The 20,538-nt window shown below is 40.0% G+C and overlaps 1 protein-coding gene across 11 annotated transcripts in view; it reads right to left on the bottom strand.

Moving 5' to 3' along the window:
• Nucleotides 1-20,538, bottom strand: part of GRIP1 (glutamate receptor interacting protein 1) — a 509,652-nt gene that overhangs the window by 173,906 nt on the left and 315,208 nt on the right. For 10 of the 11 annotated variants that reach the window (XM_063447052.1, XM_063447047.1, XM_063447049.1 and 7 more), the window contains exon 2: nt 1,803-1,883. In XM_063447052.1, coding sequence (XP_063303122.1) covers nt 1,803-1,883 — 81 coding nt within the window. Of the gene's footprint in view, nt 1-1,802; nt 1,884-10,519; nt 10,591-20,538 lie in introns of those variants that run through there. The other variant, XM_063447053.1, reaches the window with a different exon arrangement.

Here is a 20,538-nt window from a genome sequence, read left to right as displayed (position 1 = left end):
CAGAAGACGATGAGGTCAGATTTTTTAAGAAATAATTTCAGTCCATCGAACTAGATTACTTCTGACTTCCTTAATAATTTAATTTATCATTTTTAATTTATACAGCTCCAAGTATTTCAACAGGTCTGTACAACAAACTGAATATAAAAAAGTTGTCACACGATGGTAAGAGATAGCATTGCTAAGAAATTGTATTTTACTTCAAAGTGTGAACTGTCATGAATTCAAAATTCAAAATGAATTTGTTTTTGGTCAAAAACAGTCAAACTGAAAACATATTTGACTTTAGAAAATATGCAATGTGGTGGGGGCGCAGCGCCAGACCGACATGCTGACAGGTTGCACGTGGGAGAGGCTTCTGCAGGGAATGTCTATTTACAGTGAATCACGTGGCTTACTGGCTTTCCTGAGCCAGGAACATAAGGCAGACTCTGTGGTGTAGCAGAATCAGAGATCAGAGTTTTTGGAGCCACTGGGGGCGCAATAAAGCTTCGGTGCCTTTGGCCTACTCGGAGAGGAGCTGAGCGGACGGCTGCTGCCCTGCTCTTATCTCCGGCTTCCCAACATCGGCACTCACACTCCAACTGGTCCCGTTACCCTACCCCCCCCCCCCTTTGGACAGTTGGAAGTTATCCCGGTTCCACTGGAGGGATCCGACATTAAGAGCATGACTAAGTAAAGCATACATGACCCTGGATTCCCGTGCCCCGATCACAAGATGGCTGCCAATCACAGCTTCCTGAGACCACCTACATATCCTCACCTGCAGGCTGACACGTCAAGGAAGGCATTGAAGGGCTTTACCTCACGATGCTGGGCCATGCTACTGAGGCCCCAAAACTCAAAGGAGGGCTGTCGGCTGCTCCCATCTCCGTACCCGGCGGGTCAGATCCCTGTGCTTACCTGGGCCTAGAGTCCTGAGAGGACGAACCTCACATCGCTGCTCAACAACCGGGGGAACTCTGATGTAGACTCACAGGAGTGCCACATCTGAGAGCACATGATGCGTGCTGGCGCTGTGGCCCGGTACTGGCGCAGCGGAAAAAGCTTGGCCTGTTGCAATGCTGGTACTTTCACATTAGGTGAACAGGAGTAGCCTGAGGTCCACTATGCCTAGAGAGCCTATATACATCCCTAAGTTAGCAGCCTTGTAACCAATAGACCGGGGAATGCCTGATGTTTTAAAATGGGGGCTCCAGTGGTATCTGCTTGTTCTAACTTCGTGTGTGGCAGTCCAAAATATAATTTATGTATTTTTATGTCCGCTAGTTTCTTGCTACCGGTGCTTAGGCTAAGCATTTATTACAAAATACCTTCTTTCTTACAACGCACTGTGTACTTATCAACATTATTACAGTTTTTTAAAAACTATGTTTATAACCGAAACGTTTGCTCTTGCTGTTGTGGCATCGCAAGCTAGTACTTACTAGCACAAAAAAAAAATAAAGAATTATAAATAAAAAAAAAAAAATACAATTTGGTTTCTTTTGGCCTAAATGTTAAATTCTCTTTGAATTCCTAAATTAAGTTTGAATTTCTGACAATTATACTAAATCACTAAATTAACGAGGGAATTTCAAGTTTTAAGCTAAATCACTAATTTAATTAGGAAATTTCGAAGTTTTAGGCAAAAACTGTCAAACTGGAAAATTTCTCAGATTCAGCTGTCAACTCCCGACAATTTGTGGTTTAGCGAATAGCCTTGTAAAACATAAGGTCACAAATCAGAACACATGTCCCAAGGTAAATAAAAAGATGCATCATTGCATGTGTTAATATTCTAATCTAGAATGATTCCTTACCTGTGATGCTTTGTCTTCTGACTGCCAAAGCCCCATCCGGTGCCTTACTCTGGTTTGCCGACTTTGTGTAAGGACCCTCATCTGTAAAAAGAATAAATGTACATGTATTGAGAAACGATGTTGCCTAGGTAACACGTCTACTTGTGCTGACATTTAACAGTAAATATGTTTTTAGAGAAATTAAGGTGTTGTCATCAAAGCTTTATATCATTCATTTAAATAAAATGTTTCTTGCTCCAATAACTAAACAAATCATTTTTTTTCACTCCGAGTTCTATGTAGGAGCTATAATACGTCAATTTGGCTGACAGATCTCAGAAACAGTTCATCTTTGCTAAATTACACATAATGGAGTAAGGCTTTTTTCTCAAATTACTTTTGAAGAATAGAAGAAAGGAAAAAAAAGAAAGTTTCTGACAGTTTAGTAATTTCATCATCTACATGTCTGATTTTATCCTGAGCAAAATAAATGCAATATACACATCCTTTTGACAACATTCCTTCTGTCAGTTTAAATCGGGTACGTTTCCAGACTCTATGGAGTTTGCTCACTAAACAAGGAATTGTACACAATTGGCAAATAATTGGAATTGGAAAATTAAGGTCAAAATAGCAAAGATAACTAAACTTAGGAATCATTTTTAATGAAGTTGTTAATTCTTCCCAATTAACTAAACATATCTGCGGGCATAAGTCACGGGTAGGAGAATGTAGTCTAGTCTAAAAATTTCCAACTAATCCTGCTCACAGCCTTTCATTTACGACTCAATCAAACATAGTAAGGCAGTACTTAATGTACATACACTGATAAGGAAGTCATTCTGTGACATGGGGAGACATGGATAAGGAGGCAGGCTTACAGTGGCTAATAAGTGAAGATATTGATACAACCTAATTTATCCATTCACACATGCCAGCCAGTAATACACACGTATGGCCTAATAAAATTAAACTTATCAACAAAGTGCAATCAGGACAACTGTGATGTATTCAAATATTGTACTTCATTAAGACAGAACCATTTGGAGGATTAGTGCCCCAAACCATCTGACCCTTTCCCCTATTCTTTTACTCTTTCTTGGAGCTAAACTGTATATAGATAATGCTATTAACACACTGCATTCATTGTAAGTGTATTACATATTATACTCCTACAATTTATTTTAACAACATAATAAATGACCTCATCAAATAATAAAAAGGCATCATGCCAAGTGACCTCTTCACATAATAAATAGATGGTGCTAAATGACCTCATCAAGTAATTAAAAAAAAAAAAAAAACATAACAGTAATGCAATCATACCAATGTAGACTTTAAACCCCTTAAGGACCAAACTTCTGGAATAAAAGGGAATCATGACATGTCACACATGTCATGTGTCCTTAAGGGGTTAAATACTGTAGCACAAAATGTAATATCTCTCTCAGTAAACTAGGCTTACCTACAGTAGACAAAAAGAAGTTAAAAAGAAAAAAAATTCAGGACACTTCATGTTGAATCCGGACCGCGATGCGGATATGAAATGTCACTGGTCCTTAAAGAGTTAATACAGAATGCTTTTGGAACCTTGTAAAAGCTGCGCACAGACCGGTCTATCTGTACAGAGTAAAACTCACTCAAGCAAGAGAAACTGGGGTAACATATTGGACATTTTTTTTTTTTTATAAACTTAACTTGTTCTCTGCCACTCTGTAAGCACATTAATAAATGCATTTTCCACCAATGAATAATGATACACTTAATGAATGCAATTTTAGTCGACCTTTCATTAGACTGCTAGAAATGTCCGAGCAAAATGAGACATGCTGAATAGAATGGTGATATAACTTGAGACACATGGCTATGGTGCCTCTTTTTGTTTACTACATGAATGTAAAAAATGAAAAAGGAAATGAAATTAGGGAAAAAAGTTAATGGAGTAGGAATTAATTGTCCAGTTTTGGAAAAGCATACTTTCATACAGAAACCCAGCCAGACTAGTTTTGGGATGTTATTTGTATGCTTACAAATTAAAATACTAGTTTGTGATGACAATTGTATTGATTACTCATTAATTGTAATTCTTAATTTTCCAATAAGTCCGTGCCTTTTTTGCAGCACTTGCAACGCAACAAAATTCTTAAAGTGGAACACGGCATTTCATACATAAAGTACCAGGATCAAAGTGCCCACTGCTATGACAAGACTAACGCTATATTCCAAATCCAGTTCAACATCCTACAAAGTTGTTAGCAATTTATTAGAAGTTATATAACGTAAAAATAATCTATTGTATAACACAGTGATGTAGTTGGCAGAATTACAGTACAGGGAGTGTGGTGGAATCTCGGTAAAAATAAATTTAGTAGGCCGAGATTACCACGTGGCATGTGTACGTGCATATGCTGACGTATCGATCAGTTGGTTGCACGTGGCAAGATACGATCAGTAGTGTACGGAGCATGTGCAAGAATACAGGATATAGTATTCCCCCTCCTCCATTGTGCTGGACAAGCCATGCGGTCAAACAGGAAGTTAATTCTTATTTGTGTTGATTGGTTAAGAGAATGTGCGGGTGGAGCTTAATATGGGAGGAGTTATATGCCTATATAAGGAGCCTGCACTATTGTCCGGGGCTCAGAACTTGCTGTATTTTGGTGACATTAGTCCCTCTGAGTCCCGATCGGTGATCCAATAAAGAATCTCTTCCTTCCTGAAGAAACCTGTGTCCATCTCTCTGTGCTTGGCTTCCGTCAGTTTCTCCGGTATCAGGAGGGCCACCTTCCAAACACATCTCACAGCCACACTGCTAACCGATGTGCAAATGGACCATTTAACTCACAGTTACCACTAGCTTTCAGATCTCATGTGCCTGCTTCAACAAACCACTAATGGCAAAGTGCAAACTCACCAACAGTTACTATGAATAGCATTGGGAGATGTTTCTCATAACATCCCCAGTGAAGGGGTCATTTTACTCAGTGTGTACAGTGTCAGTGTAAATAGCATTGCATGGGCAGTTGTAGCATTGCAGAACATGTATCAGTAACAGGAAAGCTTTCACTATGCATACCACTTCAAAAAACTCTTTGGGTACAAGCATGTTTTTAAACACTCTTCAATGTTCCTCATTTCAATATAATAGTAAGGAATAAATGTAAAAAAAACATAGGTAGGGGCATAAATAGAAAGAGGCCCTATAGTCATGGATTTTATTTCACTGCTCCACAATGGCAGAACTAACACAAGCACAGCCTGTGCGGCAGCCCCGGGCCCATCATACTTGGGTCCACCAGATGAGGTCCATGATTAGGGCCTGGTCGGCCGCCGCAAACCCTTTAACAGTGCACAGGATGGCTCACCTGCTAAAGCTACAGTTCAGTGCTGGGAGAAAGTGAGGTCACTTTCTTTCTATGTACAGAGAGCTGCTCAGGAGGCAGAAAAGGGAGGGGAATAGGTGGAGTATGTGGAGAGAGACTTCCATCAACCCCAGCTAGTAACAGCTGCAGCAGTGGACCCCATGGGAAGATACCCTCTTGTCCCAAAAGGTATGGAAACTGGAAAGTGGCTAAAAATATGTGAAGTATGACTTCTGTATGTGTCAGTGCGCATGTGCATCTGTTAATTTATATGTATGTATCTGTATTTGTGTGCATCTGTGTCAGTGTGCGTATATATTTGTAAGTGTCAGTGTGTGTGTATCTGCATTTGTGCAACAGTGTGTGTACGTCAGCATGCGTTTTTGAGTGCATGCATATCTGTGTGTGCCTGTCTGTATCATAGAGTAAATCTTTCTGCCAATCTGTCACTTTGTTTAAATGTCTGTGTGTTTCTGTCTGTTTCTATTCCTGTCTGTGCCTGCCTATGCCTGGTGTGTACCTGTCTGTTCCTGTCTCCATTTGTATCTCTGTGTTCTATCCTGTGCCTCTGTGTAAGTGTCTTTAAGTAACTGTGAATGTATCAGGCGTGTTAAGGGATGGAGTTTGGAGCCAGGGGTACGGTTTTAAAAAGGAGGTCACCAAATTATTTTTGCCCTTAAGCCCCGGTTAATTTTATACCCTATCAATGCCCCTGAACATAAGTAATGATGGGAGATATTTGTGTTAAATACTATGGCACCACAGATATTATGTAATGGGATCAAGAGGCAGCCCATTGTAATCTCGTTGGTAAAATGCCATGAATTGGCTTACTGCATCAAAAGTGTGTTTAATTACACATTCGCACTGCTCGTACTGGGAACGTTTATCTACTGCCACTGGAGTTCCAACATGGTTGTATGGGACTAGGGCCCAAAGTGGCACTAACCCTGCTACTATGGGACGTTCAAGGAAATACATTTCAGTATTCTGTACCGAGGTATTGTATCTGTCTGTTGCAGTGATTTTTCTCCCCAAAATTTTTTTAGGAGGCTTTTTATTTTTATTTACCGTTTGGCCCCAAGACGAGTTGGAGGGCTGGTAGGGTATCGGAGATTTAAAAAGCAGCCATGAAGTACAGATCTGTTCCTGCCATATTCTCTTTCAGTGATATCAAGATGTGATATTAGTCAGAGGGTTCCCAATGGAACTGGGAAATCATATTCAGGTAACTGCCAAATAATTGGTTTACTGTAACGGCACTTAAGTTCCCAGTGCAATAGTGACCTGACACTGTGAAGAGTATAATGAATGCTTAATCAGAATGCTATTGGGTGGAAATTATTTTACATTTGAAGAATGGGTCACAAAGTTAATTTTACAAATGAAAAATGGGTTGGCTAGTTAATGCCATGTATATAATTTAGGTCCTTGTCAAAAAAAGCTTAAGTTCCGCTGCCTTAGATTAGAACCAAAGAGGGTCATGGTTATACCGTATACTAATCTGATGTCCCATGTACAGCACTCCGTCATACATGTTGGTACTTCATAAATAGTAACAAATAAAAAGCAGAATAAGAAGGAAAATAGCAGTGCTAATGTAAAGATGTAATGTGTCCAGTATTGAAAACTTTATCTCCAGAAAGATCTGAATACACAAAATAGAAGGGATTCTAGAACCGCAGGAATAAAGATGCTTATCAATGGAGTTTGAAAATCCTAAATGTGTATAGCTTGCAGCTAAGAAAAATGATAGAAGCTTACCTATCCCAAGAGATGGAACCAGGCACAAGAGGGTGATTATTTCAGTAGACGGACGTAGCTAAGACAAGTGGGCATAAACTGGATATTGTATGACTATCATCAAAATGTACTTTTCTTTTTTCTTTTTTCTTTTTTAATAAAGAAAGGTTTTGTAGAAGCGTGGAATAGTATGCCAACCAGAGACTAACACAGTGCAAGAGTTCACAAAAACGTAGGTTTCACACATTTCTGACAGGAGAAGTTATTAAACAAAGTAAATCTCTAATGGATGGTTGAAATAGAAAGTCTGGGGGGCGGGGCCTGACAGCCAAGATGGCCGGACGTGTCCTCTGAGGGCTCCTGCACCTGCGGGCACACAAACGCCCAAAACACCTGATAAACCGAAGCCCACAACGCAAGCTACCTGGACATCGATCCGGGACTCCAAGCGGAGCAGAATGGTACCACTCCGGTACCGAACCGCCACAGTGCACCCGAACCGGCCATGCGGCCTAACACTGAGCGGGGCCTAGAGCATGGAGGAGGCGGCCGATCCCCCGGCTCGGGGCCCGCTCACAAGCGAGAGGAAAGTGCAGCCCTGCTACCCCCCCCTTTGGACCGGCGGGGGTTATCCCGGTCCAGCCTGGGGACGACAACCCCTGCGAAACAGCAAACGCAAGCGACGACCACACAGGACCCACGAGGTCCAAACAAGATGGCGGCAACGAAGCAGCCGGAGACGAAGCTCATAACACACAAGCCCCCCGAAAACATGACAGAGTTCTGCGGCAGACTCATGGCTTACCTCTGCACACGGTTCCATACCCGGGGACAAGCATTTAGGTGGGCAAGGAGCGAGGCAGCAGCATGGATCCGCCCGACGACCAGACGGCGCATGAGCTTGATCCCTCCTCGGGCCTCCAAAAAGGCGCCGGGTGGGAAACGTCGGCACCCCACGAGGCGGGAAATGCAGTCAAGCCCACTGAGCACTGGCACTCGCTCCCGACTAAGCCAAGGCGAGAGCCGCAAACAAGGCCAGCCAGAAGACCACCGGGTAATACCGGACTCCTCAAGCCAGCGGCAGACCCTACCACGAACCTGGACACACGTCGTCCGCACCAGAGGACACCAAGCAGCTGAGGGGACTGGTGCTGCAGAACGAACTGAGCGGAGAGCTATGCCACCAACTGCCGGGGGGAGACCCCCACGAGGACAGAGACTAACCATATGCACACTGGCATGGCGATTCCCAGCCCTGGGAGTGGGCTGAAGAGACACTAGCCGACCAGCACATGCCCAAACACCAAGAGACTCACTCATTTATCCTGCCTGTGCTGTGGTCGGTAATATTGACAAGGAGAGCCCCGGCAGTGCACCCCTAAGCAGACCCCAGCCATATGTTTTATGTGTCATGTTTTTCAATTTGCCCAACCTTTAGTAGTCTTGTAAAATTTACAAAGGCATAGCCGGTCGAGACCTCCCCAGCTTTTATTATATTTTTGTTAAGTTTACTATTTTCTCTGTTTAATAGGACTCAGCTCATGTTCCCTATATTGGAACAAACATTTAGGTGTTCCCGCTAGTCCACCCTACATAGCGGTATTTAATTAATCTTAGTATGCTTAGTCTCATGCACCTCACAAGCCTTAAATATGTGTGTCACCAGTTAGGCTCCCAGCCCCCCCAAGTCCCCTCAAATATACCACTACGCATAGGTGGAGGGACCAAACACGGTTGATAAACTAGCATGTCGACTAGCTATAGCTACCCACCTCCAGGCTTCGACATACCAACGAGATAATGTTTAAATTTGAACCTGACTTAGCTAAGTGAACCCTCAGTGTTTTGTATAAATAACTTGTTTAACCTGTATGATGCCAAAATTGAAATTTTCATAAAAAAGAGGCCGTTACGCCTGAGGGTGCATGTAACCATTGTATAATTTTCTCTGTATAACGTATGTCTCTCATGCATTAACCTCATGTTCTCCTTTTTGTATTGACCCATCTTTTGCCTCAATAAAAACAAAGATTGACAAAAAAAAAAAAAAAAAAAAAAAAGTAAATCTCTAATAATGAAGGGGGCTAACAAGAATTTTTATTTGTTATTTAATTGTTTGTATTTTTTTTTTTTTTAAACAAACATGATATATTTCACAATGCTCTACCCATGTTATACGGTTTCCCACGGATGTCACATTTTGTTTCCCCAACAGTTGTGTTTACATAGGGTCACATGGCACAAATATAATAAATGCGATCTTTATTGCACAAACTTAACCCCATAGTGACCAGACCGTTTTTACATGTTCTTACCGTTAAGGACCTGGGCTGTTTTAAAATTTCTGCGATGTTTATGTTTAGCTGTAAATTTCCTCTTACTCATTTACTGTACCCACACATATTATATACAGTTTTTCTAGTCATTAAATTGTCTTTCTAAAGATACCATTATTTTCATCATATCATACTATAAAAAGAGATTTCTAACTTTAACCCCCAAAATCTGTTACGCATCTACAACCGCCAAAAGCCACCCGTGCTAAATGGTTTCTAAATTGTGTCCTGAGTTTAGAAATGCCCAATGTTAACATGTTCTTAGCTTGTTTTTGGAAAGTTATAGGGCAATAAGTACAAGTAGCACTTTGCTATTTCCAGACCATTTTTTTTTTTCAAAATTAACAAAAGTTAAAATGTAACACTGATATCTGTCAGGAATCCCTGAATAACCCGTCACATGTATATATTTAATAAAAGAAGACAACCTAAGGTATTAAACTTGGGTTTTTTTTACTCTCTTCATGCAACCATTTTATCACTAATCTATGCCAAATAAAAAACCTTTTTTAAAATTGTGATTTTTTTGGACTCACATAGAAATTTAAAAATACATGTACTGAGAACTTTAAGGGTTAATGCCAAAGAACACCCCAATATGTGTACAGCAACATCTCCTGAGTACAGGGTTACCCCACATGTACAGGTGTGTTGGGTTCTCTAGGGGCTAAAATACCTTATTTATTTATTTGCGTGCCACAAGGCACTCGGCACACAGGCAGAGCATCGGAAGCCTGCCAGATGGCTTCCGATGCTCTGCTACACTGACGGGCGCCACATGGGGCAACCCGGAAGTGATCGCTCCTGGGGATCGATCACTCAGCGGCCCGGCAGTCAGGAGAGGTATTGCAGGATGCCTCACTATCGAGGCATCACTGCAATACCCTTAGAACGGCTGAAAGTGATCACGACCGCAGTCCTTAAGGACCGTTTTTTGTCGGTCCTTAAGGGGTTAAAAACCACAATACATACAGAGGAACCTAACATTAAATCATCATACCAAAAATTAAAACATATAAAACAGTGTCCAAAAATAATAGTATTTAAAATATGCATCCTATCAAAACAATTACATTGTCCACTTCTCTAGAACCTTACTAGATCAAGCAATATCAATAAAGTGCAAATAACTTTGATCAAAGAAATATATATCTATACATATACATGAAAAGTAATTCTAAAAACATTTCAGCCAAAGGGCTCTATCGGCGGAGGATCTCTGCAATGCAATATGCGGACAGACTGCATTGAAAGCAGCAATGATGAATGCAAGTTGCCATGCGCAGTGTGAACCTACCAGATTCCTTGTGGAAAGTCTGATGAAGGCCACAAAGCAGGGCCATTGCTGCTATACTATATCCTAAAAACCTGATCTGCAAATTTCCAAAACCTCTGAGAGACCAGAATCAACAATATTTCATGACCGGTCTTCTTCAGCTAAATTGGGATTGAGGAGTCTGTTTACGTCTCTTCACCGTTCCAATATATACCCCTTCGGAGCTCGGAGAAGGCCATGGCGACTTATAGACAGGAATGCATGTCAAATCAGTTTGAAGAGGAAGTCTGCCGGTTCCCTTACAATTCACCGGAGAAGCAGAATGCCTTATATCTTACTGTAACCCAACTCGCAGCCTGTGCTGCAGGAACTAGTTTTAATTTAGCTCCTGGCCTCAGCATGCAGATACTTGGCAGCTGTAACACTGACTTTTATATTCCTCCTCTGCCTCGTAACTCGCAGCAGAACAGTGCATGCTGCAGATCCTCAGCTGTTGGAAAAACTACGACTCCCATGATGCTCTTTTAGCTTTAGGGCTAGGCAAAGCAGAACAGGAGTTGCAGTCCTAGAAGAGGCGGGGAAACTGCCTTTGAAACAAAAAAGGAAGAAGCTGTAGAACTGTGCAACCACTGGAATCTAGCTACTGGCTGTCTGGGCATCATGAGATCAACAGACAAAGCACCTGTACTAGATTGGAACGTCACAAAATTAGTTATTTCTATTTAAAAGGGGCACTTCAGAAGCCTTAAAGCACCACTATAGTGCGAGGAAAACATACTCGTTTTCCTGGCAGTATAGTGCCCTGAGGGTGCCCCCACCCTCAGGGTTCCACTCCCGTGGCGCTGAAGGGGGAGGAAGGGGTTAATCCCTTACCTTTTTTCCAGCGCCGGGCTCCCTCGGCGCTGGGACTCTCCTCCCTCTTCATCCGTCATTGGCTGAATGCGCATGCGCGGCAAGAGCATATTCAGCGAGCGCATTCAGCCAGTCTCATAGGAAAGCATTCTAAATGCTTTCCTATGGACGCTGGCATCTTCTCACTGTGAAAATCACAGTGAGAAGCGCAGAAGTGCCTTTAGCGGCTGTCAATGAGACAGCCACTAGAGGCTGGATTAACCCTATTATAAACATAGCAGTTTCTCTGAAACTTCACCATCCCATTTAAATTACTTTTTCATTTACGCTCTTGTCTCTGTTAAAATTTTGTATGACAATAACTTGTTGTCAATTATCCCTATTCAATCATTGTAGAGCGCTGTGGCATATGTTGGCGCAATATAAATAATAATATAAATAATAATTGTGTGCAACCATATATTACAAATATACAATATATAAATATGTACACACACACAGTATATAAACACATATATACAGTAACATTTCCAGACTTGCTTTCATTTTGATATGGTAACAGAATAGGATGTGTAACAGCATTCCGGGGAGCAATAAAACATAGGCCTTAACTGTTGCGACAGCCTGTGAAGAGATGCAACAAATCTCATCTGTTTGCCGCATTATTACTGTCACTTTTATGGAAAGCGGGGCTTCACATTCCGCACTACATGATTCTTAAAACAACGTGCGTTCAGACAAACAAGTCAATTCTGTATATTAACCCCCGTTCTGAGAGTGTCCATGAGGGACATTGACATTATCCAGCAAAACATTAATAATATTTGCATATTTTATTATTACAAAGAAAGGAAATCCTTTTGCACGCAGAATTGAGGGTTTAGAAATCAAGCTTGAGATGTATTGAAGCAGTGATAAGTCAGAAGAGCAATAACCGTGCTGTTGGTGGTGCACTGTCAATGTCTTTAGAAATATTACAGGTTTTCAGTTGTTGCCTAGGATTCTGACACCAGTACAGTCCATTTTTCTTAATAGGATGGCTTTTTATCACAGAGGGAGAGAGAGGATGCACTGCTATATCCTGCTAAATCAGTGATGTAATACAAAATAGCCCTTGTGTTCTTCATCAGGTTAGAGACTTTAAAAAGACAGGTACCTACTTGTTTGACCAAGGATCAGTAACGATCACAAAAGACAGACAGATTGACAGAGAAACCTGTGTTGAAAATGTTTCTAATGTCAGGGTAAATGGAAAGAACTGGTGAGATATCTGTTGTTTTGGTCACTGCAGAATATCTGTAGGGGCTTTCTTGAAGGAAACTATACGTGGATCATATTTAGTACTCCTATGTACAATGTGTATGCTGGAAAGAAATGACGACTGGTGGCATGCTCTCCGGGACACTTAAGTCCTCCCACCAGCCTGTCTTCTGGGATTTCAGTCCCCTTCCAATAAGGGGAAGTAATATCACCAAAGGATGATCAGACTGGTGGAAGAACTTGGCCTTGGTGTAGAATCAAAGCTTTTTCTTTTTATAGGCTAATTTTAAAGCTGAGCTTGTGTCTACCTATTTCTGGCAAGATACTCTACGGTACTCTACTGATCTCGCACATTGAGTGATTATTTTGTTTCTGTATATATCTCATTGTAGGGCTTTCTTTTTTTTCCCTGTCTGGGAGGCTTCCTGAGGGTATTTACTCGTTACTGGGCTTAGTATAGTGCTCCTGATGTCGTTTTACTTTACTTAACACAAAAGAGGCTTGTTTAATCTTATAGTGACTGCATATAATCGGTCGATCTAGGTTACTTTACTGTGATATTGAGCAAGATATGCTTCCTTGACAACATGTTGTTGCTCCTATGAGGTCACATTTATGTTTGTGTCGAAAATGTGACGATTAAAATGCTGTAATACAAGTTAAATTTATGCCTCAATAAAACCAAAGAATTACAAAAAAAAAAGTATGGAGTGCTTGTCTCACTTTTTGTTCTCGAAAAGTGAGAAAGATCATTTTTTTAGTTCAATAACACACATTTAAGTTAAGCAATTGTACAGATGGGTTCTGAGACACAAGGTGGTTCATGGACAATGTAAGGGAGGTGTCCCAATGTTGACCGATTTCCTTGACTTCAACGATTTTCTGCTGAACTGACTTCAGTGGTAAAGGAATTGCAAAACACAATTTTACTATAAAATTACCAATTATGTTCCTATTTACTAACCAATGCATGTGTAATAAAACTCACAGTAAGTGTAAAGAAACAAAGTGAAAACAAGCAGAAATCCTTTGAAATCCAAAGTTATACTAATAGTTAAACAAAAATATAAAATATAAAAAAGTCAAAATGAAACAAATTCATAATAATAGAACTAACGCCTGCTTATATTCATGTGGCGGTTAGTTTTTTGGAATGCTAGTATAACCAAGTTAAAACACTGCCTTTACTAAATTAAATATAAAATGTATTTACGATTGACAAATAAACCAGGAAGTGTGATTTCCCTTTAATTGATTCCTTAAAATCCTCATTTTAATTCTACATTATGTAAAAGACATACAGGATTATTTACTAACGTCAGAATTCAAAGGGCATTTTAAGGCCAGAGCAGTCGAAATGAAAGCAGAGCTAACTTAGAGAATGTTTCCAGTTTGGAATTTTGATAATGAATTTAAAATCCAATTTGAATTTTCACTTTAGTTACTAACCCTGATGCAGCTCAATTTACTATAGACAGAACATTTTCAGACTGACACATCCTTCATGAAAACAACATTGTTTCATTTTTAATCAGATGCAACTTACTTTAAAAGTTTTTATCTCCAGCTCTGTAAATTGAACATTAATTACATTCATGAGGCTCCTGCAGAGTCTAGGAAGCTATTAACAAAGCAGGAGATAAGAAATTCTAAATTAAACAGAACTTACAATAAAGGATGTGTAAACTTTAGATGACTTTTTACAGGAAGTGTTTAGGAAGGCTTTGCAAGTCACAAGTCAGCTGTGACTAGGGCTACATAAACAAAGCGATTTAACGCCTAAATGGCAGAGAATTGAGCAGTGAGACTGCAGGGGCATGATTTATACACCAAAACCAAAACAACCAAAAAGTTGTTTTGGTGACTATAGTGTCCCTTTAACCCCTTAAGGACACATGACATGTGTGACATGTCATGATTCCCTTTTATTCCAGAAGTGTGGTCCTTAAGGGGTTAATGAACATAGAGAGTTAGCTTCCCATTCCTAGAAGCCTGAGAGCAAACCATTTGATAAAGTAAGGAAATACGCTGAGCCATCCAACGCCTTTCTATGATCAGCGATAACGAATGCTGACAAAATCAGAAACGTATTTAAAAAGCTCAGTATATAATCTCTGCAGGGAAGCACTTACATTTCTATGCACACAGCCATTTTTCATGCATGAGACTGAGAAATCTTTTAAGAGCTGTAACGCTGCATTTGTTTCTTCTACATTACAAATCCATTCTTAAACATGCCAGAGGGCATCTACATTTGGCAAGGACAGACATCCTCCATCTCATTCCAGTTCCAGTTCCAGTTCCTTTAACGTTTGAAAAGTATCCCCAACTGAAAATGGCACATAAAGGGGCAGCAGAACACAGACTTCTAAAACTTAAATAAAAAAATATAAATAAAAAACAAAACAAAAAAAAAAAAGCTCAAAAATCTTGTGGGAAGAAACCACATACAGTCTACAAAGACACTCATTTATATTGCAAGGGTTTCTTTAACTTTGATTAAAAATAAAATAATCTAACACCGACACACGTATCTCTAAAAGACGGTGAATTATTTATACCAATAACTGTTGCACATACTTCCTGAGACACATAGGAACACAAGAGATGTATTACATTCGTATTTACGGGTATGTCTGTCTATACAGGACATAATGTGAGTTTTATGGACGCAGGGGACACCATCACCACTATGTCTAAAGCTTACGTCTATTACTTAAACTGCCACTACACAGTTGTCTTTTTCTAAATTTTTATTATTCTTGCAAATAGTGGGATCAAGATTGGCTGAGAGATCTTAAACACTCCCTGGGCATTCTCCAGAAATCAATGGAGATGTGAATCATATAAAGGGCAATTATTTATATATTTATTGATTTCCCCCCCCCCAGTGGAATAATCACCATAATGCATTTTAAAAAAAACGTGTGTCTAGGGGGGAGGGGTTGTACTTGAAATGGGATGTCCCTTTTAAATTTTGTTCATACTTGGTCAGTGTTATCATATACCTGCAAAACCTTTCTGATTTAAAGTGGCTATGGTGCCTGGAGTCTGTATGTACAGCGTTTTGCAATGAAAGGCTGCACATACAGAGTTTAACCCCTCTGCGCATTGTTGGGGCACCATTAGCCAGCCCAGAACAAGAGTTCCAGGTGAATACGGTGACTATTGTGCACATTTGGCAGGCACTGGAGGCATACCTACCCCTCCTGCTGTCTATGTCCTCCCTTCAGCGTGCCCTCACTGGGGAAGTGGTGTAGCCATGGACATTTTGGCTGCAGGGAGAAGTTGGAGTTGGCGATTGATCAAGGGGAATTTTAATTTTTTTGTTTAATAAGGGTTTACACATCGAGGGTTGTTGTAACCAAAACCAGTGTTTTATGAAAACACAGATTTTTGGTTATAAAGTAACCCTTTTAGATATTTTAAACCATTCTAATCTCCCAAAAAATAAAAAAACTGATTAGATATCGGTATAACAATCGACAACTATAAAGGAAATACTTCTAATATTCTTCAGAAAATGCCATAAAAGTTTATATTTGAAATATCTTTGAACTCCGAATCTCCGTTATTTGTCGGGAATTGATTTTACCTCTTTGATATGTATATCAAGTGCACATCATTTTTTCTTTCATTATCAGCACTATTAAGATTGCCCAAAGCCTCTGAAGTAAGTTCAGTACACTTTAAGTCAGACTTTTTTCTGTTTAAAAGGGAAAAAAAACACCTCCCATTATAAACAAGGCATGATTAAAAGGTCCATCAAAAGCAGACTCAGAGGCCTATCTAATGTACACAAAGTGTCATAGATCTTGCTAAAAGCTAAGGGAACAAAGATGTAATGACCTGGCAATTTTTGATGATAAATTAAATAATTGCTCTGCCAATTCTGAGAAGCTATATACCAAGATCACTTAAAGATATGACAAATTATTAAAGTAATGTAACAAATATTAAATACACACTCACATTTGAGTCATATAAATTCTGAACTAAATATCAGATATTAGCGTAGATTAGAGTATTGAGTGCTATTAATTAAATGATGTAATAAGCAAGACAACATTATTCAAAACACTTACTGGTAGAAATATGAGCATTATATTTGGTAAGTAAATATGTAAGACACAGCAGAAAAGCAGCTGAAGATGTACGGTAACTATGATAGACCAGGATGGGAAAAATATCCTATTCAATAAATCCACACATTTAGCAATTTTCTATTTATTTATTATATAAATTATATTTAAAATATGTGCTTTTCTTCATAATGTAAATGTATTTAACTGAACTGGCAGCTGATTAACAAGCACTGTTATTACCTAAATTACTGTTATTACCTAATAAGTTATATTAACGTTATTCATTTTAGAAGAATAAAGACCTGAGTTGGTCATATGGGAATAGGGTAATTGACCCTTTTACACAGACTCCATAGTTTTGCTTTAACCAACTGAGCCATCATGCTTCCAAAATTCTATATCGGAAGAAAGTGAAAACTACTACTAAATGAAACATTGTTAGTTCCTGTGTTTCCAAAATGATATCACCTTGTTTTATTGTATCCTGGCACTAAGGATTTCATAAGGTTTATATAGCAGACTAGGAATACAGTAAACTTCAGGTAAATTGCCATCCCAAAATATTTCTGTTAATTGCTATAGTGTCCCTTTATTTATGGCAATTTCTACGCAGGGCAGTTACTCGCTCTCAAGCACTAACAATTTCTAGATTAAAAAAAAATAATATACGGCGGTGAAGTATAAGGCAATTAGTATGACAAATAAGATTCACTTGATAGATAGCGTGCATGGATGTCCTTTTTAAATGTCAGATGCATTTGTCTATTATCATTCTACAGAAAAGAAAAAAAAATACTAATGAAAAAATAGAAAAAGCATAACGCCATGTCTATTTAAACACGCGACTCAGTGACAATTTCTTCTGCCCGCAGTATTAGTAGCAAACAGGCCAGGCTACAAGGCACGCCAACAGACTAAAATGCATAATTGGACATGCCTAATATGTAGAATGAATAACGTGTCTTCAACAATTACTTACATAATTGTCACTCTATCTAAGCATCGCATTGACAGTAAACACGTTTCCCAGGTCGGTCTCAGACTTACAAGATATGTCCTGGATAAAGTCCCCATATTTAGTTTTATAGAGACACTCTGAGGACCAATGCCACTAATGTTAAATGCTGTGTTTATGTTGCAAGGCGTTTTAGGGTGCTATCCTCCTGTGACTGACAAAAACCAAAAGTGGATTTCCTAGTACTTACACCCTTCCAGATATTTGTATGGATAACAAGGAAGAGCAATTCCTTGTTAGGACATCAGATGCTGAGGGGATTGGCTGTGATGTCAGAACAAAGTTCCAGGCTGGCTCAGCTCTCGATCGACAAAGCCCTGATGCCTGGGATTTGAAGCTTTTTAGCTAAAGGCAGGATGGGGGAACAATGGAGCCGGCCTTTCGCCCTGAGGAGCGTGGAGGCGGCCAGCTCAGTGAGCGTGAAGGCGGCCGCCCTGGGTCGCGTGCAGGCGGCAGGTAGGGAGGCTGGGTGGATTAAAATAGAAAATGTCAATTTGTGTGTGTGTGTGTATGTATGTCAGTGTGTGTGTGTGTCTCTCTGTCAGTGTGTGTGTGTGTGTGTCTCTCTGTCAGTGTGTGTGTGTATCTGTCAGTGTGTGTGTGTCTCTCTCTCTGTCAGTGTGTGTGTGTGTATCTGTCAGTGTGTGTGTGTGTGTGTGTATCTGTCAGTGTGTGTGTGTGTGTGTGTATCTCTGTCAGTGTGTGTGTGTCTCTCTCTCTGTCAGTGTTTGTGTATCTGTCAGTGTGTGTGTGTGTATCTCTGTCAGTGTGCGTGTGTGTCTCTCTCCGTCAGTGTGTGTGTGTCTCACTGTAAGCTTGTGTGTATGTGTGTGTGTTTAGGTACCTGCACCCCTCCGATTGTGAGAGAAGTGTTTTTACTCAACTTCTTTCTCACGCCATGACAGTTTTCCGAGGCTTGTCCTGCCTTCTCTGAAAAGGCAGCATTTACACTGAAAATGCTACAGGGATAGGCTATAGGCACCAGAACAACTACATTAAGCTGTAGTGGTTTTGGTGACTATAGTGTCCCTTTACGAATTGTATATTTCCCATAAATTAAACTTCGTTTGTTGTACAAAAATGGTCTCCTAACGTTTTTATCTGGCTCCTAGATGCCAAACTAATTTTTTAAGCCCTGGGATGGCAAATGTCAATTCCGTGCACAATTGGAGTCTGACACTAGCACAAACTGCATGCTAGCACCAGACAGCCAGTGGCGGCACGGTTTCCCCCTGTCCTCCGCTCAGTCCCTCTCTAGCTAGGGGAAGTAGTAGTGGAGAAAGATCCAGGAGAACTTGGCCTCAGCACTCAGAAAAAAAGAAAAGTACGTTTATGCAATTTTTAAAAATAATGTTTGCCTGGGGGAGGAGGGGTCACTACAGTGTTTTTATTTTGGTTGGAGTAACCCAGTGGAAAACCCATCGACTACATGATGTGACACACAGAAGGTATTGATTTCTCAGCTAGACAAAAAGTTTAGACATAATTTTAATAGTAAGACAAAGATATAATTTCAGTATCAGTAGATTAGCAAATAACTCCCAACATCCTCAGTGAGCACATAACTGTAATCAGTATGATGGGAGTACACAACTGTTGGGAAGGAAGTAAATTCTGGCAAACGTGGCAGACTTGTGTGACTTGAGTGATGGGATTTATAGTCTACAACAACTGGAGTTTCAGAGTTTCTCTCTCTTTGGTAACAAGATAAGCTCCATGTTCTTTAAATATCATTTTATTCAAGAAATGATTAAAAAAAATATTATATATTTCCCCCTAATTTTGATTATAAAAATCTGGATAAAAATCTCCATGATTATATTTAAAACACTCTCTGCCTATCTTCTTACATCTGTCACCCGCTTGTGATGCAAATTATATACTTAAGTATAATTTACACTGATGGCGGAGAACAAGATACAAGGCTTGTGATTATAAGACCACAGTCTTAAAGTGACAGCCAACCAAAGCTATATTCTAAATGCCATCTGCCTTTTCTTTTTCTCAAGATGTGATTCCAAGTAAATGGATTTAGTCTGATATAGAAAGAACAAGTGATTATTACTTTCATTCAGAAAAAAAACAAGCCCGCTCTAAATTTCTATACATGAGTTCCACAACGAATATTTTATAAAATATATATGAAAACGTATCTTTTAATGCTATAGATTTATCAAAATAGATACAAATACATGTTGCTGCAAATATGTTGCTACAAATGGCTTATGATGACAAGTAGGAATAAAAAACACAAAACAGACAAAAACCCTTATCTTCTATTTGTGTTAGTAAAGGACACTATAAGCACAATAACAGTTGAGAATTAAAGGGACACTCCAGGCACCCAGACCACTTCTGCCCATTGGAGTGGTCTGGGTGCCAACTCCCACTACTCTTAACCCTGCAACTGTAATTATTGCAGTTTTTGTATAAACTGCAATAATTACCTTGCAGGGCTAACTCCACCTCTAGTGGCTGTCTACTAGACAGCCACTAGAGGGCACTTCCTGGTTCATAGCACAGGAAACCTGTGCTAGAGCGTCGCTGGACGTCCTCACGCTGTGTGAGGACCTCTAGCATCGCTCATTTCACCATAGGAAAGCATTGAAATGCATTTTCAATGCTTTCCTATGGGGAGTACTAATGCGCATGCATTAGGTCTCCCCGGCCGGTGGGCGGGATCAGTCTCGCCCACCGACCGACGCAGTTAGAAGGAGGAGCAGCGCGGAGGAGGAAGCAGCGACAAGGGACATTGTCGCTGCCTCAGGTAAGTTACTGAAGGGGTTTTCACCCCTTCAGCAACTGGGGATTGGGGGGTGGGAGGGAGA

This window comes from Pelobates fuscus, chromosome 3 (genome assembly GCF_036172605.1).
Source record: "Pelobates fuscus isolate aPelFus1 chromosome 3, aPelFus1.pri, whole genome shotgun sequence".
In the NCBI taxonomy this organism is placed as follows: domain Eukaryota; kingdom Metazoa; phylum Chordata; class Amphibia; order Anura; family Pelobatidae; genus Pelobates; species Pelobates fuscus.
This window is presented reverse-complemented; position numbering and strand designations above follow the sequence as displayed.